The 22911-nt window shown below is 41.3% G+C and overlaps 1 protein-coding gene across 1 annotated transcript in view; it reads right to left on the bottom strand.

The window, feature by feature from the left end:
• Window positions 1–7925: 7925 nt before the first annotated feature.
• Window positions 7926–22911, bottom strand: part of MTHFD1 (methylenetetrahydrofolate dehydrogenase (NADP+ dependent) 1, methenyltetrahydrofolate cyclohydrolase, formyltetrahydrofolate synthetase) — a 72192-nt gene continuing 57206 nt past the window's right edge. Inside the window, exons 19-27 of the mRNA XM_006891798.1 lie at window positions 22149–22217; window positions 21713–21824; window positions 21445–21584; window positions 19121–19162; window positions 16251–16351; window positions 14643–14820; window positions 11516–11623; window positions 10595–10747; window positions 7926–8019 (exon numbers count right to left, since the gene is read on the bottom strand). Of these exons, the coding sequence (XP_006891860.1) occupies window positions 7930–8019; window positions 10595–10747; window positions 11516–11623; window positions 14643–14820; window positions 16251–16351; window positions 19121–19162; window positions 21445–21584; window positions 21713–21824; window positions 22149–22217 (993 nt within the window). The 3' untranslated portion in view covers window positions 7926–7929. The remainder of the gene's footprint in view (window positions 8020–10594; window positions 10748–11515; window positions 11624–14642; window positions 14821–16250; window positions 16352–19120; window positions 19163–21444; window positions 21585–21712; window positions 21825–22148; window positions 22218–22911) is intronic.

The raw sequence follows: 22911 nt of genomic DNA, 5'->3' as shown, positions 1-22911 counted from the left end.
CGTTTCAGCAGCACATATACTAAAATTGGAATAATACAGACAAAAATAACACGGATGGCCCCTGAGCAAGGATAACACACAAATTTGAGAAGCATTAAAAAAAAAATAGGCTTAAGCCAGTATTTGAGCATTCTTTCTGGATGATCTAAAAAAAAAAAAATCACCAAAGAACTGGTAGCAAATTAAAAAAAAAAAGCAGGAGAAAGGAAGCTGGAAAGGAATCCTTTTAGAATGAGATTTACTTAGTTGAAAGGCAAATTATGGCAGATTTGTTTAAAATATATTACATATAGCTCACCACTGCCCCCCCACCAGACATACAAGCTTACTCAAAGCCTATAAATAAATGTCTGCATTGTGATTTTTTCACGCAGTTTGATTAGCACCCGATGCCATCTGAGATGTCTTTCAGAATGTATCCAGTGCCCCATGCATGAAAGAAACCTGTCATTCCTGAACTCACTTAAGTGACAAGTTAGGCTGTTTAAGCTATTACCCCTATCATTGTCTACTATTCCATTAGCAGCTTTTCATTATATAATGAGAAGCAGGCTATAAATATACTACTTTAATCTGATGAGAAATTATCCTACCTACAGCTTATCTTGTTAATATCAGATGTTTCAATAAAATAGTTTGCGTATTTATCTGAACAATACTGTTCATATCGTTTCTCTTCATACTTGTCTCTATCCACCCACAGCCCAGGCCTTTAGTTACCAAAAGGTGTTTTGTAATTCTTTTTTAGTAATCCGTACATCTTTAAAGAACCTTCTGGGAACAAACCCTTCAACTCTTTCTGCATGCATATCATTCAATGAATCTGTGGCTCCAATTCTCTAATGGATTGACAGGCTTGTGAGCACCGTCAGGGTCTCACCAGCCAACATGAGCTCATCAGTTAATTCTGCCACAATCTGCTGCAAAACAGATACAAGCGTTGTTGTCTCTCTTAAGAGTGTATATAAATCATCAATGTACAGCAATAGCCATCTGAGGGACAGCTCAGAGGAGGTCCCATCTGTTTATCAGCAATATTACTAACTGGGGGAGGGAAGCATTAACAACCCAAAGAAGGGTAATTGGCGAAGGAGGGCTCTAGACTCCTATATGGACTCCTATTCCCAAAGTAAAGGTGCTAGATCTTCTCTGAGGACCCAGCCCAAGTACTCCAAGGATTATGCTTCTGTAGGTGTTTAATGTGGCTCTTCAATTAGTTTTTGTTCTTTATGCTTTTCTTATGGAAATGGCATCTGTTAAGCTTGTACTCGTGACAGCTCCTCTTCATCAGACTGGGAAATGAATTCCACAAAACCCGTGTGTTCTAGACAGATGATCAGCCTCCCTAATGTTTTGTTTCTCTCACCTTTTTCTTTTGAGGGGATAAAAAAAACAGGCACAGCTTTGTCTGTTCTCAAAAATGGGAAATTCTTTTTGATACACAGCTTGGCCAGAGTCGCTTTCTAGAAAGAGCTCTGAAAGGCAGTGTGATGGGAAAGAGCACAGACTTTGAGTCAGATGACCTAGAAACTGATCCCTAGGCATTAGCAAGTTCCTTGCCAGGAATTTATTCTATAGATGTTTCCATACTAGTGGCAAAGATAGAATATGCACCACTCCATTATCTGTATTAGCAAAAACCAAGAAACAATCGTGTCTATCAACAGAAAGTTGTTTAAAATACTACGAATGGTGGATCTTCAACCGGTGAAGTCTTAGTTTTTCCAAGATAATCTGCCTGCCATGTGAAAAAGCAAGGTGCAACATTGAGATTTGTATTGAAGGCATGTTTTACATTCATTCACAAAGAAAATTCTGTCAGTGTTGATGTGTACATTCATTCCAAGTAACAAATCCTAAGTTTGGAGAATTGATTCTACTATGGCTTTAAGTTTGGTGTATAAATCTCACCCTACCCCATTCTTCAAGTTGTGTTTACCACTCTACCAGTATTATGGATTTAAATTTGCTTCAGGGAAAAGAGGCTAAATATTTTAGGTCATCTTTGTTGTTATACGCTGTCAAGTTGCTTGCGACTCAGAGACCTTAGCTATCTTAAGCCAATCTTATTGTCTCTGACACACCCAGCCTCATTACCCCCGTCACTGAGTCAATCCATCTCATCCTTTGCGCTGTCCCTCCACCCTCCCAAGCATGATGTCCCTTTTCAAGCACTGGTCCCTCCTGGCCATGTGCCTAACTATGCCAGAAGAGCTTCAGAATCCTTACCTGATTTCACTCTCTTCAGGATGAACCTGTGTGTTCTCCTAGCATTTCATGATATTTAATACTCTTCTCCAGCACCATAACTCAAAGGCATCAGTTCTCCTATCATCCTGTCATTGTCCAGCTTTCTGATGCATAGCAAGTAATTATGAAGACCATGGCCTGAAATCAAGAGAACCTTAATTTCCAGACGTTGTTTTTCAGTACTATGGAGAGGTCCCTGACAGCAGATTTTCCCCAATGTCTTTTGATTTCATGGCTGCTGGTACCAAGAGTGTTGACTATGGTCCCAAGCAAATTAAAGTTGTTAACAATCTCAATCTCTTTACCATCTACCATGATGCTGCCAATAAACCCAATGGTGAGAATCTTTGTTAAGCTTCAATCCATATTTAAGGCTCCAGTCCTTGACCTTCTGCAGTAAATGTCTCAGGTCCTCCTCAGTTTTGGGAAGCAAGGTTGCTGTCATCTGCATAACACAGGTTGTTGATGAGGCTTCCTCCAACCCTGATGCCACATTCCTTCTCATAGGGCCCAGCCTCCCAGATGATGTGTTTCACATATAGATTGAAAAGGTACAAAGATAGGATGCATCCCTGGCATACACCCTTCCTGATTTTAAACCATACAGTGTTTCCTTGTTCTCTTCTGATGACTGTCCAAGTATAGGTTTCACATAAGCACAATCAAGTGTTAAACCATACAGTGTTTCCTTGTTCTCTTCTGATGACTGTCCAAGTATAGGTTTCACATAAGCACAATCAAGTGTTCTGGGATTATAGTCACTATATCTGACACCAGACATACTTCCTTTACTTGTCTACAAAGGGGATTTTCACGAAGTCCCATTCTGGATGAACATTTATGGAACATTTTTATAAGTATCAGCTCTGCATTTGTGTGAAAAGGACCTGAGTGATGTTTTCAATGTGACCAACATGTTTACAATGTGCCAGACTTTGTGCAAATTATCTTACCAGCTTGTATCCCTACCACTACCAACAGTGCCCTCATTTCCCCTTGGGCAAGTGGAGGCAGAGAAGTGGGTGGTGCGGTTCTAAGTGGTAAAGTAGGGTCTGCACTCATAACTTTGCTAAATGCCTCCCAAAGCATTTCTCCCATTTCCTTGGGTTGTACAGCTGACTGAACTGCAAGGCTAATTTGAGCCCTGAGGAGTAAAATGGAGAAAACCAAGAACACATAGAAAATTAGAACTCTGCCAGGCCTGGTGGTGGTCAGCACTGGTGTCTGTGGGCACGCAACACGCTCTGCAAGGATCCAATGCAGGAGGACACGGGGGCTGAGAAGGGATCAGAAAATTGGAGAGGAAGGAAGAGAAAGATTAAGAGAAGGGGGTAAGGGGGAATAACCTATCTTGGGTGGAACATACTCTGTAGGGAAAGGTAGCACCCAGGCATGCACTATGGTTATTGCTGTGCACCATCAAGTCAGAACTGACCCATAGCTGACCCTCCAGTGGATTTTTAGAGGCACAGGAGACTGCCCATCTTTCTCCTTTGGAGCAGCTGGTGGATTTAAACTGCAAGCCTTAGGGACTGCAGTGCAGCTTCTGACCACAAGGCCACTGCCACACCCGCCTCGCTGTCCTCTCTGGCCACGACGCCTGTGTGACAAAATGGGACGTCCGTGCCTGTACGGGGTCTCTGACCTCAAGGATAGCATAAGAGGGAATCTTGCAAGCCCTGTGCTTGTGAGTGGGCTGATGCCTGGATATTTGTTACAGATGGGTCTTCGTAATCCCGGGAAACCTCTGGAAATTAAGTTGCTTCTAGGAATTGCTTTTCTATTTTAAGCTATGTGCTGTTTCTGATAAGAATGGGAGTTTCTGGGGAAAAATCAGGGGAACTTCACCAGAACTGGGATAAAGATTTAACTAAAGTCCTTAATCAGGAACCACTTGATGTTCCTGGAAATGATAACAAACAAGCTGAAAATATAAAAGAAATTGAGATTGTTCTTAAAAGTATAATTTTGAATATGATCTTTGAGTATGTATCTAATTCTTCTTTTGTGATACTTGCAACTCATATTCAGCAATGTGTACATTAGGAGAAAGTTTAGACTAGTTTCAATAGCAGAAAGTCACAGTTAATGAGAAACGGAAGTTTATGATGATGACCTCAATAGAAGTTTTGTATTCCAAGGAAAAAGAATTGAATATTACAAGTTAACTTGGTAAAAACAAGTTAAAGGAAGTCGTCCGCCTTAGTGCACATTGCCAAACAAAAACAAATTAAAATCTTATGAAACAAGTTGCAAAAGCTATTGATAAACATAGGAATGGTCCAGAGTGTAGGAAAATAGATGTTAAGATTCGTTAGGTACAGTACAAACATGAGTACAAAGACAAAAACAAAAGTGGCTAAAATACAGTAACGCAAAGTAGGAGAGGAAAGGAAGTGAAATGTAAACCATTAACCATTGTCTAGCAGATGACCAACATAAGGTCATTGTGTTTCTTGTTCAAAGAATGTTTAATAGCTGATGCTATTATTTAGTAATAGAAAATACTTTCTTTTTGTTTTTTCTAGTTAAAATCTTATGTGAGCTTTGTAATCACAAAATGTTGGCTATAAGTCAAGTTTAAACAAGTTTAAATGTATAAAAAGCAAGCTTTTAGCATAATAAACTAGAGCTCTCTACATCATCCTGGTGTGCAGAGTCTCATTTTCGCCGACTTCGTCCCTCACCTGCTCTTCACCAAGAAACCCCTCGAGTTTCTTGTCACGACCGTGGTCGGGTGGTCGGTGACAGGCCACCAGAGTTTCCTAGGCACTGTTGTGTTGTTGTGTATTGTCAAGTTGGAACCAACCCATAACTGACCCTCCAGCAGGTTTTCAGAGGCAGTTAACTGCATGGTAGTAGAGCGCCCATCCTTCTCCCACACTGTTGTTGATTAACGTGGAGTGGAGCATGACTCATAGCGACCCTATGAACAAAAGACCTGAAGCCTTTCTATAACTATCAACATTTATCAAAGTTTATAGTTTCCAGAGGCATGTTTTTTTATTACTACTATTTTTGTGTGTGTACCATCAAATCAGATCTGACTGGTATAGGAGGAGATTGTCCCTCCTCCAGCCGAGCATCTGGTGGATTTGAACTGTGCACCTCTGAGATAGCAGTGCAGCTTCTTGCCACTAGGCCACCAGAGCTCGCCCAAAGGCATGATTTTTAGGAAGTGGATGCCATTCCTTATCCAGTATTAGTAGAAGGTAAAGAAATATTTGCTGAACCGACAAAAGTAGACATGTAATCACTCTTCTGGGGAATGTAAAAATAAATGATGGGAATTCTATTAATTTAAAAATAAAAAGTATAAATAGGAGTCCAAGAAAGTTCAGAACAAAAACTTATATAAGCATTAGTTCCTTGGTGAAAGATTATAAAAGCTATAATTCATATTTAAACACAGAAACAGCAAAATTACATTATTTTATTCTATGGAATTTCACAAGAGTAAATAGACATGTGCATGATTTATGTTAATTTATACATGAAGATGAGAACTAAGATCAAAGGCCTTCCAGGGAAATTCCCACAGTGTACTGCAAATGATTTTTAGGACAGGGGCTGACTTCTCTCGACCCCCCCCCATACTTCCACAGAAGGCACAGAGTTAGATGCTGGACAAACGTTCATAGTTGCTTCTTAAAGATGGACAATCTATAACAAAAAGAAAATAGGAAGTATTTTCCCTAGGTTGTGAGTTTCATTTTCCCTTCCCCTGTACTCATTATACACTTACACTGTCAAAGCTGTTAACATTTCCACAACCAACTCTCCTAGGATCTGCCCATAAACTGAAAATTTGGAAATAATACACAATATTTACATTATGCCTCCAGGGATACTGTTCAAGAGAAGTTTTAGGTGAGGAACTGGTATTACATTTCCAAGTCATATACGCCTCCATACAGAAATTTTGTGCTGGCATTAAGCACTGAGGTGTCAGAAACTTTGAAAATGGGCTTGTCTATCCATTAGACACAGGCTGTATGGTCTCCAGCTACCTTAACGGTAGACACATGGTCCTGAAAAATCAAAACCTGTGAGGACAATATAAGAGTGGTTTTCACATTATGAAAGATGGTGGTGGAGAGAGAGTGAATAGACTGTGGCAAGGTGTAACCAGAGGAACCCTGGAGATAGAGCCACAGTTAAAGATTGTGCTTGCTGGATGACTAAAAGAACAGGTGACTTGTAACTACTCTGAGATACAGTTTGCTGGATGACTGAGAAAACCAGAAGTGCACTTGTGCTGCTGACCTGAACCTGGACTCTCACTAACTGAGGAACTGTGCCTTGTCAATCCGGCTTGGGACTACTGGACTAAACCCAGACTTAAATTGTGTTATATTCTTTGCATTCCCTATTCTCTAATCTATTTCCATAATAAACCCCATAATTGTTGAGTAAAATCTGTTAAGTTGCAGCAAACATTAGACCAAAGATTGGTAGAAATAGTTGCAGGAGTATGTGGGGTGGTATGTCTGACAATGCAGCTATTTGTTTAGTACTAAGGATATTATTGATGGGGACAGTTCCCCTTCATGAACTGGGTAGAAGTCAGACTCGGCCTCCTCCTCACTGCATCTACTCCTTTCACAAGCTAAATATTCTTATTATCACCCTTACCATTGTTTAAAAATTACTATAGTTTGCTTCCACTTGAATTTCACTTTCTTAAACGTTAGACCTCTTGTTCTGCATTAATATTAACATATATGGTTCACAATGGGTTTTTAACTGTAGGTCATTTGAACAGTTGCCGAACTATTCTTTACTCTTGTCAAAACCAGGTTGCAACTTCTTAAAACTCATATGTCTTCTACTCCTGGCTTATCTCCTCTTATCTCCTAGAGTATTGTTGTTGTGAACCACTAGTTGGAAATGACCCATAATTGACCTTCTAGTGGGTTATCAAGGCATTAAATCACATGTCCATCTTTCTCTCACAGAGCAGCTTGCAGGTTTGAGCCACGTGTTTTAGGGATTGCAGCGTATGTTGGAGGATATTTTTTCTTTCTTTTAAATATATCTTATTGCTGATAAGAAAATAGGTGATAAATTTTATTCTCATTTTTTGAGGTTCACAAGACATTTTTCTTCTTTGGAGAAGTTTTAGAATTTTGATTTTCGACTTGACGTATACAGGGATAGATCATTTTGCATTTGTTTTGTGATGGGCATTTGGGGGCCTCTGAAATAAAACCTGTATTCCAAGAAGTCTAATATTAGTTGTTTCTTTCTCTGCACCATTCTCAGACATTTATTTAACTCTTACTATCTATCGATGAAGGTTACACAGGTCCTCAGCAGGTCTAGCCCTGCACTGTACCCATCAACCTTAAATCCAGGGCCTCCTGAGGCTCCAAAACAGGGTCTAACTTTCCCTTCTCTCTGTAACTCACTCAACAGTGGCTCACTCCTCTATACTGTCAATTTGTGACAATCCACATTCTGTCTCCCAAAAACTATGTTGAAATATTTCATTTCTTGGTTACCAATAATTCTCATTATAGCTTCCTCCCCTTTGGGTTCATACTCTATAATGCATATTCTATTCTTTTTTCTTTTTGCACTTTTATTTTGGTGATGCCTTCAATAACAATGTTTTGAAAGCATTATGAGTTGAATTTTCATAGCCTTTGAAGACTAGTGAAACCTCTACATACCTGTTTAGAAGAGTCCATTCACCTGCTCAGTTTCAGGATCCAAATCGATATCATAGAAGCAAGGCCGAGTAGGGAGTCCAGGCATTGTGCTCATCTAGAAGTGGTGAAATAACATTAAAAATTAACAAAATGTTTTCTTCTACTTTACCTCAGATAGCTCAAAGTATGTAATTTTATAGTTGTCAATAAAGGGGACATATTTCTTCTGTTACATTAGAAATCAAATTACTGAAGATACGATGAGCTCAGAGAAACTCAAATCTTCCAGTAAAACCAAATGCCAGGCTTTATGGCTGTCTTTTCTGCCTTTGTCTTACAATGGCAGGGGCTGGAGGCAATTCTCTTCATAAGACCTAGGAAGGACAGGATACATGTGCTGATTTGTTGTTGTTTGAAAGTCTTGTGTAGACACCCATGTCATTTTTGTTTCAATAAAATTATCAGAAATTAATATCCTTTACTTTGGGTCAAGACAATTCTGCACACAGAGTTTTAAAATCAATGTTCTTATTGCTCCAACTGAGCTTCCAAGGCTTATGAAATAAATGTGCACTTTTTCTAAAGACTTAGCTCTAATATATATCTAGTTAGATGCAAAGCTGTATGGATTTTAAGTGAAAACTTTGTATATTTTCATCTGCAACAATCTCCTGTATAATGAACATACACAAGTTCCAAATCAAATTCAGACAGGAAAACAGTGTAGGCTGAACTTCCAAAACTTAAGTATAAAAATGTTATAGAAAAAGATGAGTCATCTTTAAAAATGAGTCATCTTCTGTCACCCTAAACATCGATACTTTAGAAAATGCAATTCCGAGATCTGAGTGCCCAGCTGTACTTCCCAGAGCACACTGTGGGGATCAGTTGGGTCTCTAGTCTTGTAGTCTGGAAGATAAGAAGTGCTGCATGTGGGACAAGGAGAAACAAAAAGAGAATGGCCCTGAGACGGAGCAGAAAAACTGAAGGCGACATGATAAAGAGGCTGGGCCCACTCATGCACACTCACATGTCTTGTGTAGGAAGAAAACTCAGAAGTTGGTTCCCAAAACAGTGCTTATACTTAGATCATAGGACCTGGGGTGGTTTTTCACTCCCCCTCAAAGAGAATTTCCCCCTCAAATATTAATCACGTTAAAAAATATTTTTTTAAAAATATTGCTAAGTATACATACATACAAACCTTGATATGAAACTCCAAAAAGCCACCTTACTTTGAATTAACAAAGTAATTTCTGTGAGCCCCAAGGAGAGCCCTACTTGAAGTTAAAATCAGAGGCCCCCCCCCCTTTCTGTCCAAGATGTTGATCCAGATCCATTGTGGGAGGGCACGTCATGTCTCCCCACCTGCAGGCCAACGCCTGGTGCCCTGAGCACTTTCAGATTTGCTTTCACGGCCAGTCGCCCCTGCACAGACTATTTCTCTCAGTTGGCAGCTGCTGGTAACTTCTCCAGAAAGAACACCATGTACTTCTCCATTATTCAAGGTGCTGGGAAGCTGTGGGGCATTGCTGTTAAAAGTGACTTTCTCTAAAGCCTAAAGACTGATGAACACTGTACTAGGGTAAGTTCTTGCCCATGTGAATGGATGAGGGAGGCACTGGTGAGCAGGCACTTGTGCAAACCATGCTATATAACCTCTCTTCTGACCCTTACACACCAGTACTGCCCACACTGATAGACAGGGAGGGGCATAATGACACTCAGCTCAGGGCTTTAATAACTTGCCCATAAAAACTATGTACTTTTGATTGTTTATTCCACTTCTCACTTTCTTACTAAACTGAAGGAATAAAATTGCTATAAAAGGACAACCACTGGATGAGCAAATTACTTAAATTGGGCAGTATGTCACCAAAATGTGATTTTCTCTTTAAACATCCCTCACTTTCCCTATGACATTTCTTTCCTTCTGGATGCAGACTCTTACCAGTCCTCCAATGGCTTCCAAGTCTCTGTAAAACTTTACCGGAGGAGACTGTTCATCTACCCCCCTGCCCCCAGGAGTTGCTGGTAGATTTGAACTGTTGACCTTTCAGTTTCAAGTCCAACATGTTATGCTATATGCCACTGGGCTTCTTAATACTCATAAAAAGGGGATATGCTTTTTGTTAACATTTCTATACTTTATAAGATTGTGATGTCACTTCATTTATCTGCAAGTGTAATCAAAGCAATCTCATTCTTTATATCTACAGTTCATCTGCATTTTAAACAGAAAACTCCTTATTTGAGAAAATAAGCAATCCAATCAATTCCCTGAATTTCAGCCTTAGTTCAAGACCAGGACAGTGCACAGCCTCTGTCACTATCGCCGATGGCTGTGAAGAGGACTGAGTTATTCTGTGCAAGGTGATTACTAAATGTTAGCCATCTCTCATATATGTGTGTGTGTGTGTGTGCCAACAGCATATCAAGCAGACCTTATCTGATTTAGCTAAGGTCACACTGCCCTTGGGAAACAGATTTTCTGATCCAGTAGCAGCAGTCACAGCATCATACATGAATTGACACCAACAGAAGAATTGTAATCGTCCTAACTTCGACCTGTCTCCTTCGCAGTGAACTGTGCTTATTTAGCATTTGCTTGGTGGCTTCAGCAATGAACTTCACATCAGAAGCAGAGGTGAACAAGCACACCCCTCCCTCCATCTGTAGCACTCACTCACCGTTCCTACTAAGGGGTACAGAAAACCAGCCCCGACGCTGGCACGGATGTCACGGATGGGCAGAACAAAGCCTGTCGGCACACCTTTTTGCTCCGGGTTGTGAGACAAGGACAAGTGTGTTTTAGCCATGCAGATGGGAAGGTTTCCAAAGCCCTGAGGAAAGATGGAAAGAGGCAGGAAAAAGGAAATGTGAATACATTCAATTTTTTGGGATGCCCACCTCCCTTTGCATCCATCTCTCTCACTATCCTCCAGCAGTTATCCAAGACAAAGAAAACAAACAGCTGTGTGAGAGAGGCATGTACTACTGACAACCTTATTCCACCAGTGACTCTTTTCTTTTTACTTATATACCAACTGAAAAGGACAGGTTAGAATAGACTATGAAACAACTGAGGGCAGATTCTCAGTATTTTAGTAAGATAGTCTATATTGTCTCATGGCTTTTCCATTTACACTAAGTTGTTGTTGAGTTAGCCCCTGACTCCTTACACCCACAGGGTGAATTTCAGAATATCTCAAGGCCTTTCTCCCTAGTCCATCTTAGTTTGGAAGTGTCACTGATATCGGTTCAGCACTGTAGCAGCACCTAAGTCTCCACTGACACACAAGTGGTGTCTGTACTTGAGGTGCACAGGCTGGGATGCGAACCCAGGTTTCCAACATAGATCTGTAAGAAGTCTACCAGCAAACCACTGCTGTATTCTGTGAGAAACGCAGAGCCTAGATGATTTCTCAAGAAGCAATTTTAAAGTAGAACTTGGAACCTGACCACCTAATTCAAATATCTTGCTTCTGTGACAGGCTGCTGCCCAGAGAAGTAAAGCGGTGAGGACATGGCAGGACTGGAGAACTGGAGGATTCTTACTCCACAGCTTGCTTTGTAAAAGAAGTCAAAGTACAAACAAGTCAAACATTTACCTGCTTTGTGTAGACTTCAGCTTTCTGCTGGGCTTCAGGTAGCAACTCAATGTTATCCGCTCCATAGATTTTCTGTGCAATGATCCTGATCTTATCCTCGATTGGGAGCTAAAGCATAAGAAAGAGAGGAGGATACTGAATGGACACACATAACCAGGATACATTCTGGGTCAGAGTCTGTAAGAGAGACCCTCTGTTGGGTTTCCGAGGCTATAAATCTTTCTGGAAGACTGTCCATCCTTCTCCCAGAGTGCCTGGTAAATTTAACCACCAACTCTTTAGTTAGGAACCCTACAACACCAGGGCCAGGAAAGACTTTTTATATCCAGAGACCTAAATAGTTTTAGGTTCATTAGGTTAGAAACATTTGCTTTTAGAGACTTTAATCATTATCAAGCCCCAAATTACACAAGTGCTAAAGTCCCAGAAGTAAAGTTACAATCTACACATCCATATATAGCCTTGATAGATACATCTTAAACAATGTTCTGAGTACTCAGGAATAATTCTTTTTTGCAGAAGTAAACGTAAGTGTCCTAATATGAAAAACCATTCACATGTGAACTTGTGTCTGGATGCTGCTTATGAAACAAGATAATCAACCTCTATCTCTATAACTTCTGGTTTGTTCAGAAGACACAGATACTATCCTTAACACAATATATTGAGGGTTAACTGTTGACATCTAGAAATAATCATAAAAACAAAATCACCTTGCACTGACATAATTTTAAACCTTAAACAAAAACCAAAACAAGGGGCAGAGGAGGGAGAAAATGTGCAACAATAAATAAAAAAAGAAAAAGAAAAAAACAAAACAAACCTCCTGAAGTCTTCTCAAACCGAACAGCCTTGATTAACTAGTTAAAAAAGGCTGCCTTGAGCACTGGGCTCTTTTAAGGACTGTCCATATGGAATCTAATCAGCAACAGTCACTCGAAGGATTAGACAGGTCCCTTAAGAGACCGTGAGCTTATGGTAACGGAGGAGGAACCATGCAGAAAAGAAGGAAGAGAACAGTTGCACAACTTGACGAATATAATCAGCACCACTGCATGGTACATGCAAGAAATTAGTATGTTTTGCTCTGCATAATCTTAAGAAGAAAATAGATTTTAAAAAATTTCAAAATCCAGGGGCTTATATGGTCAATGCATGCTGGGAGTGGCAACAAAGGACCAGAAGCAAACACAACCTCTCCACCAATGGCATGAGAGAGGCCAAAAGTCTAGCACGTAGTGGGGGTCATGGTGCCACAGGGCCACCTTTTCCAGGACAAAGCTTTCACAGGCATGGAGCCTCACTTCTTAAACTCCACCACAGCTGAGCTCGGCCACCAAGAGTCAGAGAGAACGGCACAGAGAGAGAAACCTAATGGAAATGGGAAGGAAAGCTACAAACAGGTAATCTGGATGTGCAAATTCTAAAATTAAGCATTATCTCTGCCTCTACATTCCCTAGCAACCGAGGCAAAAAGAACATGTTGAGGGAGTTCTGTGTTTTGAAAGAGGCAATAATATGTCTATTTAAAAATGAAAGAAGATTCTCTTTTGAATTAAACAGTGATCATTTATGAAATGGCTCTGTATAATGGACATGAATAAAGTGAATATTCAATTATGGTCTTATACATAAATTACTTCTGTATGCATCTTCTAATTGGAGCTCTATAAATGCCAAAGCACATTCAAAACTTTTGAAGCAGAAGCACTTTTGCTGAGGGATGAAATGAAACTAGCAGCTGCTGCACAAAACAAAAAGCAGCAGCCTTTTTTGGAATAAAATTTCTGGTAGAAATGGGTTATCAAGTCCTTGTTACCCACTTCTAGGTCAACCGATGGCCCATAAGGATGGGGGTTCCTGACCTGCACACTGTGGAAGGAGACTGAGAGAGAGCAGGTATAAATGCTTTACATTTGTGTGCAAATTTGCATTTATGGCTTTAAAAAAAGATGGCTGATTGAGCACATTTTCTAATAAGTCTTATGAAACCAAAGCTGTCAGTGAAAAAAAAAACCTCACTGTGGTGGGGCTGGAACCAGCTCACAGCTAACCCTACACTGTGCTTCGAGGCTGTGAGTAACACAGCAGGAGAATGCCAAACTTCCTGCAGAGCTGCTGATGGATTCGAAGCTCCAGAAACTCGGCCTTTGGGTTGGCAGTGGAAGTCCTTATGAACTGGACCATCAGAGCTCTCTGAGCTGTCAACAGAAACTGCTAGTGTATTAGATCTGCAAAGAACACGAAAACAAGACCACCAGAATTCAAGAATGATACAGTTTCCTCTTGTTCCCTTTTTATGATGATTTTTTAAAATCTCTGGTCATCTTTAAAAATGAAAATAACCCAGTATCAAAGATATATACAGTATTCATCCCATAGACCTAACAAAGTTGATAGTTCTGTGGACATGCTACTTTATGTCCAGTCACATCCTGAAATGCAGAGGAGAGATAACTGACAAGAAGATACAAACCTATACCAAGAAGTACCTTTCTTTGAATGACTGGTGTATCAGACAAAGCAATTCTGCTTAGACCACAGGTAATGCCAATTACTCTGTGATGGGAAAAGTGTTTAAACCTCTTCAGGCGCTCTGGTTTTAGCACCTGAGGGTGTCTCTGAACTCCAGGCAGCACCAAGTCAAGCAGCAAGGTTAGGCTCTGACCACTTTTCTGTTACTGGGAAGTGGTCAGAAAACCTTCCTCAGCTCGTTTGGGGCCCCTGTCAATGAGCTGCATGGCTGCTGCCTTGTGTTAAAGGAGTGAATTCCACGTTCAGTTCTGTAAACAACCTAACAAACCATTTCTGCTCCACAGGATCCACAGCTTTACCAGATCTGTACAGGTAACACCTCTATGGTCACTGATTGCAAAAATTAAGATGTGGGTCAGCCTCCCAAGGCATTCTGGTCTGGACTCGCTACCCTTTAAGCAAGCAGCAACATGCATTTACAAGAAAGCTGTCTACAGCAGGGAGTCTAGACCATGTTCATATAACTCACCCACATGAGAACAAAACTTATTCGGTTGAAGCTCTGAAGCAAAAGGTTCTAAATAGAAATAACCAAACAGGCACCTTGTCATGTATGGCTTCCCCCCTCCCCCTCATACAGTAAGCAGCCCACCTGGAGTTCATAGAGGAGCTGGAACTTGCTGGGGGCCTGAGCAGCTCTCTGGACAGCCTGAGCCAGCACGACGGCTCCCTTGCCTCCTTCTGCCCAGTGAGTACACTTCACGGCATCAAAAGCCCCGTGTTCTTTGGCAAGGCGGCTGACGAGATCCAGCTCGGCCTCAGTATCCGTCCTGTAAAGACAGTGCTTCATGTTAAAGACTCACAGATAAATGAGTACAGTAACAACAGTTACACTAATTTAGTACTGCCTGGGTTTGGACCTCAGCTCCACAAATTAGTTAACTGAGTGACTAGTTACATATCTCTATGTGCCTCAATGTATAAAATAAACACACACTTGCTTCACAGGGATGTTAGGAGATGTAGACCAAATCATAATGTTAACTTTAGGGCTATGCCTTTCTGTTAGCACAAAAGATCTCCAAAGACCAAAAAGGCATTTAACTTCAGGGCCTGGGTGTAAATCCACTTCCCCTGCCAGAGAAGGGGACCATCAATGGGGTAAAGTTGCTGTAACTTTTGGAGTGTTGGTGCCTGTCATACTGCAGGCTCTCATAAATGAAAGATCAGACTTATAAACTCATTGCCGCCGAGTTAGAACCAATTGACATCTGACTCCAGCGGGTTTTCAGAGGCTCTATACTGCATGAGAGGAAACTGCCCATCTTTCTCCCCTGGGTCAGTTGACAGATTTGAACCACCTGTCTTTGGGTTGGCAGTGCAAATCCTTACCAACTAGGCCACCTCTAATGGATGATAAAGATAAGGCTTAATAATGGCCGCAGGGGGTGCGGTCGGTGAGAAAAGTACAATAATGAATGAATGGAAATCCAAAATCTCTGTAATTGTTCATTGAAATTAATTACCAAAAAAAAAAAAGAAAGAAAATTAATGGCCATTAAATGAAGAACAAAATACAGGCGACCCTTTAACAAAGAGTGTTAAGTCTGCTGACCTTGCTCTCAGTCCAAAATCCATGCAGAACTTAAGAGTTTACTCTTGAATAAGAAGAGTTTGAACTGTGTGGGTTTATTAATACAAGAAGGGTGATGATACAATGCTGGGACTGTATTCAATGGCATAATCCAAAATCTGAATGGGGGCACATGGTTCGAATCCACCAGATGCTCTGCCAGGGAAGGAGGGACAATCTCCTCCTGTACCAGTCAGATCTGATTTGACGGTACACTCACACAAAAATAATAATTAAAAAACAAACAAACAAAACAAAACAAAAAAAACCCAAAATCTGAATGGGATACCAATCTGCTCTATAAACTTTCACTCAAATAATAATTAAATATTAAGAAAACCTCAAATACCTTTTTTTTTTTTGGTAAGGTCAAATGTTGCTAGTTAAAAAATTTTCTAAAAAAAATTTTTTCTAATGCTAACATCTCAGAGAGAGGTGAACTGCTCCTTCAGAGATGTTTAGCAGCACTTGAGTTCACAAATTGCAATAATAGCACTATTTTGTGCACTTCAAACTGGTCTTGTTCAAAGTGCCAACAGTAAAACTGAGAGGAACTGCTGCCCAGCCAAGAGGAGTCATCTTCTGACCATTTCCCACATTCCCCCTTTATTTCTTCTCTGCACTTACTTGAATGCATTCACAGCCACTACCACTGGAACGCCAAAGAAGCTGGCATTTTCAATTTGTTTTTTCAAGTTGCTGAAGCCTTTTTCAACCAGCTCCAGGTTCTGTAAAGACAATGGTGAAAGGTCTGTGAGGTCAGAGGAGCAGAGGTGAAGCAGCTGCAGACTCTTCTTAAGAAAGCAAGCAGCCTCCTTAAAGTCAGTGGCTACTCATCATCGGGACAAGGAGTCAAGTAAGGGAGTTGATTCCCTCTGGTGAATGAGCACTGGAGGAGGGCAGCTTCGACCCAGGCCGCCCAGCTTGAAAACATGGCAGCTGGTATCGTTGCTGCCATCAGGTCATACCAGACAGGCAGCTTATCTGAGATATGAAGGAAGCGAGCTACCTCTTCATAAAGTATATTTATAGTTCCTCTGTTTATAGGTTTTATGTGCTAATATGATACAATGGTGCAAACTGATTCTACATGGTAGAGCACAGACCCATCAGAAGACAGCCTAGCATATGACCGGGCACAAAGCAGGCATTCATTATACAGCTGCCATGAAAACTGACAGAAAATATGAAGTACTGAAAAACATTTACTTAACAGTGAACTTTCATGGAGGACAACCACATTTATTAAGATAAATGCTATCGGTAAGAACCAAATAAGAAAATATGAAGGGAAGAATTTAAGAAAATTTATCTTTAAATATGAGTATTGTTTCTAGCATTGGGAAACTGCAACCACAACCTACCCCTATCAATACCGTGAATTACGGTGATACATGCACACTCAAGGAATATACCAATATTATGAAAAGACAGGTGAGTCTATAACATGGAACAATAAAAAACCCGCGTATTAAAAGTTGCAAAACAAAACTGTACCAACAAAAAAACAGGTATGTTAGGTGCCACTGAGTCACTTATGACTCACAGAGACCCTACGTACTGAACCCTGCCCTATCCCACGCCAGAATTACTGTCTCTGACACACCTACCCCCATTACTCCAGTCACTGAATCCATCTCATCGAGGGTCTCCTCTTTTATGCTACCAAACTAGTAAAGAGATTCAAAGACTATTCTAGGTGAGCTCTAGTGGCCTAGTGGCAAGAAGGTGCACTGTAATCCCAGAGGTACTGGGTTCAAATCCACCAGATGCTCTGCTGAAGAAGGAGGGACAATCTCCTCCTGTACTAGTCAGATCCAATTTGACGGTACACATATAAAAAAAAAAATTAAAAAAAAGACTATTCTAATGTTTAATTCCCCCCCAAAAGCAAGTTACTCCTAAAAGCTTTAAAATATGTTCAATATTTTAAAAATAAAATTATAGCAGCCATATACAAATAACACTGAGTAATAAGCAAAACTCAGTAAAAATCAATGTTTAGTTTGATGATCCACAATAACCACAAAGTAGCAGGGGAAAACAGGTTTGTCAAAGGTAGAAAAATGGAGATCACTGCCAAGACAATTTGTGGGGTCCCCCCTTTAATAACTGAAAACTGAGACTAGGACTTGTTTGATATTCTCAACCTCCAGTCTCAAGAAAGCCAATTAGTATGTGAGGCTGGTGAAGAACAGTTTGAAAGTAAATAGAATTTCTTAAATGAAGACACCAGCTGGGCCAGTGAGGGGCGGTCACTCTAATTAGACACAGGAAAGGCTGTGGGGTGCAGGAGGGCCAGAACTGTGAAATCCCCTCCTACGCGTGAATCACACAAATGGCCATAAAAGGCAAATCATAACTCAGAAGACAGGCAGACTCGAGGCCCTGACAAGGCTTTTCTATTCCATTTTGAAATGCTTCACTCGGGGTCTCAACAGTGATAATTTAGAAGCCTTGGGGAGGGAGCGGCAGAAAAAATGGAATTAACAGCAACAGCGGCTGACCTTACCTTCTCGTCCTGGGGACTGTCCTCTCATGCAACCCACCCAAATGGACTAGCAATGGCTCTTTGATGATAAACATGAAAAGGTGGGAGTTCACAATTATTCACTGGACTCCTACTTGAAGCTATGAACTAAAATCAGTTTATGAAATTTTTGCCTACAAAAATAAACAACATGTGGGCTACATTTCAGCCTTTTAATTTGGATATAAACCTGCAGAGTATTTCAAAACAGGCTCCTATTTACTTCTGACTGAATGTAAATTGGGAAGAGCCTTCTCAACCTCAGCATTACTGGCATTCAGAGCTGGGTAATCCTTGTTTAGGGGACTGTTATGTGCCTTATAGGGTGTCTACCCACTTGATCCCAGTGGTACCATTACCCCCAGTTCTAACAACGAAATTTACCTTTTACTGATATGTTTCATAGTCAACTACAATTCATAGCGAACCTATGAACAATGGCTCTGAACCTTCTACTATCCTAAGTCAACCTCACTGTCTCCAACACACCTGACTCCAATGAGTCAATCCATCTCATGAAGGGTCTTCCTCTCTTGTGCTGAGCCTCAATCCTTCCAAACATGGTATCCTTCTCAAAGGACTGACCCTTCCTGACAACATGTCCAAACTAAGTGAGGTGGAGTTTCAAAATCCTTGCTTCCAAGGAGCGACCTTGTTTCACTTTCTCCAGGACATGGTATGTCACTGTTAAAAGTTGCTACGGGCAAAATCACCCCTAGCCAACAATCACTGGTAGTGGTTTCCCCCCCCTCGACATCATCTATGGGGTATTTCTGTTTTCTGAAACAGTTCTTTGTTTTATACATTTAATATACCACTTCAGCCCATGAGAGCCTTTTAGCATCTTTGGCTCCCAAGAACAAAGCTGGGTCATGAGGCCCCACTCATTCCAGAACAGGTCAAATAGGGAGATGCTGTTAGGGTGTGATTCTTTCTGAGACAACGAATCAGAAATGACCAAAGTTACCTCCTCTATGTATTCCTTGGGTAGAGGCAGTCCAGCAGTGACCTAGAGGGAAAGGAAACCAAGTCAGAGACATTATCTACTCACAATTAAGAGTTCACCTTAAAATGGTGTGGCAAGTACACCGCAAGCTAGGTAGGACTGGTTCTTGCCTCAAAAGTTTTCAAGTATATGCAGCATAGTACACAATGACTGCTTTGAGCAGAGGAGAAACCTACATGGCCTGGGGTTGTGCAGGTGTCTTAGAGGAGAGAAGGACCAGCGAAGACAGAGGGAAAGGATGTGCTCTGGGACAATGATCGCTGAGAGGAAAGGTTGCAGAGGGTGGAGCTAAAGGTTAGTTGGAGGGAAAAAGGCAGCTATCAGCCCACCACAGGCTCACCACACTGTACACAAAGCCAGCCCACATCTTAGTGCACAGAACTGTGCACCAGGAACAAGACAGGTAAGAAGGGGAAAACAAATTTTCTTCTACTAGAGTATTTTGAAGGTGTTAAGACACTGAACCAGTGAGTTCACTGTTATGGAGGTGACAGGTCTGTCTGCCCCAAGTCTTGATCTGTATGGTGACTCAGCCTTGCCTCAGCCACAGGAGAGGGATAAGAGTAGGGGTGTGAAGAGAGGGACTCCACGAACCTCAGAGGTTGCTATGGACAAAAGTGATTAAGGGGCCTTCAGACTGGTCCCTTCCATTCTTCATTATTATTCTTACACTATGAGACCTCAAGAAAAGAGGTACATTGTGTGAGGCTGAGTGAAGGGATGTGAAGGATGAGAGTAAGAAATGCTATATGCAACAGAGAAGAGAGTTGCAGTGCCAACACAAAGCTATGAGGTTTGAGTCCACCAGCTGCTCCGCAGGAGAAATATGGGCAAGCACCTCCCGTGTGATTTTCTCTCAAAAACCCACTAGAGGTTCAGCTATTGGTCACCATAACGGAGAGTCCCTGGCCATGAGTGCCTATGACCTTAGAAACAGCTAAGGCCAGAGAGGTGTGCTGAGCATATCAAAGTCATAGTTTTCAAAGTATGGGCAAGGAACCTCAACATTCAGGGATGTCTATAAGGTAAAAATACTTCCACAAGAACACTCAGATAGGATTGACCTTTTTGATTCGCTCATGAGGGTACGATGGACTTTTGAAAAAAACATGGCATGCGATATTACAAACTAAATGCAGAAGAACACAGATAAAACGTCTAAATTGTCTATTAGAAAACTCGACGGTTCTCCAGGAAAAAAAGTTATTTATGTGACGAAGTCATTTAAATTTCTAATGTAGTAAAAGAGCTCTTTTTGATCCTCATTTTTAAAAGTAGAAAGGGGCTCTGAGACCAAAGTTCGAGAACTGTTATATAATTAGGAAAAAACCCTGTATTGCCATAACAAGCACTGATTTTATTCTGCAGGATGAAAGTGCAAACTCACTGCCATGGAGTCAATTCTGACTCTCTGTGACCCTCCATCAAACTTTCAGAGGCTGCAAAATGCTCATCTTTCTCCCAAGAAACTGCTGGTGGATTTGAACCACCAGAAATTCATGTACTAGGGGTTAACAGCACAACTCACTATGAACAATGCCACCAGAACTGCCTCTTGTAGATTAAGGAAGGTCTTTTTTTCAGTTACTACACAAGCGCCTGAGGAGAGGCATTTCACACATCTTCAAAGGATTTCTGAAAACTCGCACTGTGTTTTCACCTGTCAGTGCTGGGAAAGAGGTGGTTAAATACTTAGAGAAAAGGCGTAATTTCTCATCAGTAGGAATTAAGGAAAACAAAAGTTCAGGTTGGAGTCCTTCTAACCCTATTACCAGAGGCTGCCCAGAGCATCTCACCATGCCTCTCCAGCCCTCCTGGCCTTGTCCCTCCCACTCTGGGCTGTTAGTGGTCTTTGTCTAGATTATGCATGACTCAAGACGGGGCTGACCTCTGCCTTGGCTAAATGGCTCAGCTGGGTGGCTGCCAATGTCACTACTTTGAGAGAAAATGGGATTCAGACTTAAAAAGAACAGTCGGAATATGAAAGTGTCTTGTGGGATGGCCAAGTGCCTGTCCTTGGAGTGGTTGAGATATTATTAGATGTTTTCCTCAGAAAGGTAGGTCACTAAGCAATGCTGGCCCACTCAAAATGCTGAGAGCTGACAGTGCATGGAGTGATAAGGCAGCCCTTAGTACAGAGCTGTGAGCCCCTGACCTGCATATGCTCTTGGCAGCCTGTATATCATGATGATATATAGCGGCTTGAAGACACAGGCACACAAGCCATTCAGCTTCCCCTTCAGAAACATCCTGACCAGTAGACCCTTCTAGCCCTTGCTTCTCACCGTGGGGCCACCTCCGTGCATTTTAAGAGCCCTGATGGTGGCAACAAGCACCACCACATGAGGACGGAGGCCAGAATAGCGACATTTGATGTTGAAGAACTTTTCCATTCCAATGTCAGCTCCAAATCCTGCTTCAGTCACTGTAAGGAAAGAGAAACACAGTATGAAAATGTCATTCCAATACCCCCCATGTTAACAGATTTAAAAGAGAGAGATATAGACAGAGAACGAGAGTGTGTCTATTCACTGATTTTGCAAAACTACTTACCTACGAAGCCTTCAGGGCCAACAAGTTTGAGTGCAATTCGGTCTGCTATGATAGAGGAATTCCCATGGGCAATGTTGGCAAACGGTCCAGCGTGAACAAACACTGGTGTGCCCTGTGGAAATCAGAAGCCATAAAGGAAGTTCCCAAGTCGGCTTCAAAACAGGATCACTCAGGGTGAACTCAACAGACCATCAGTAACATGAAGACTAAAGGGATGTTCTGATATATTTGCCATAATTTTTTAAAAAAGAATCCCACAGCCAAGGGACTAAGGGATTTAGTTGGAATCCAAACGAAAAAGATTTCCTGGAAGGAAATAAAGGAGCTGCTTCTTTTTATGTCAATGATACATTTAGGACTGTAAGAACTGCAAGAGGGTAGAGAAGGGCTGTGGCTCCCCAAGCAAAGTGTGCTTCATCAGGATCTCTCTGCTCACCTCCAGTGTCTGCATTAGGTTGGGTTTGATGGCATCCTTCATAAGCACCGTCAATGCACCACTCACCCCCTACGAAACAGACCCAACACGTGTCAACTCCTAGCAGCAAAAAACCTCTGATATCAACTGTCAGCCTGTAGCCACCTTCCATTTTTAGCCATCTTAAAACAACCAGGACTTACACTTGGACTAGAACATCCATTTGCTTTTTTCCTGGGTCTGCTATGAAGTTACTGGTTATTTTAAGTAGGGAGAACAGATAGAATGAAAATGACATTCATATGCAATTTTTAGAAAAACATGTAACCCTGGAAACAAGCATCGCAATAAAGCTTTGTTGTTTGGGGAATCCATTTCAGAAGGTTAGAGCAGGGAAATACTTATTCCTCGAGTACTGAGTTATCTGTACCTTTGGTGTCATGGCTATAAACCGTCAAAGCTGAACCTTAAGACTAGGTCTTGACTATCAGATCCCCTTTAAGCACTTCCACAAGTGAACAAGCAGGCGGCACAGCAAGAGAAAGCAAAGGTTCTGTTATTCTCAACTCCAGTGACTCCCTGAATTTCTGGTTTGGCTGTCAACATTTAAAGCCATTTCTTCTCTTAATAAATGTAAAAGCAAGAAACTAGTTTTTCTTCCTTTTCAATTTATTCAACATTGCTTCCCTGGCAACACAAAGGCAAGAAGTTCGAACCCACCAGCTGCTCCATAGGAGGAAGATGGGAAATCTCCCATGTGATTTACTGCCTCTGGAAATTCGCT

The sequence above is a fragment of the Elephantulus edwardii genome, unplaced genomic scaffold (genome assembly GCF_000299155.1).
Source record: "Elephantulus edwardii isolate Elephantulus edwardi_28Jun2011 unplaced genomic scaffold, EleEdw1.0 scaffold00104, whole genome shotgun sequence".
Classification (NCBI taxonomy): domain Eukaryota; kingdom Metazoa; phylum Chordata; class Mammalia; order Macroscelidea; family Macroscelididae; genus Elephantulus; species Elephantulus edwardii.
Note: the sequence above shows the minus strand (reverse complement) of the source record. Positions and strands in the feature narration are given on the sequence as shown.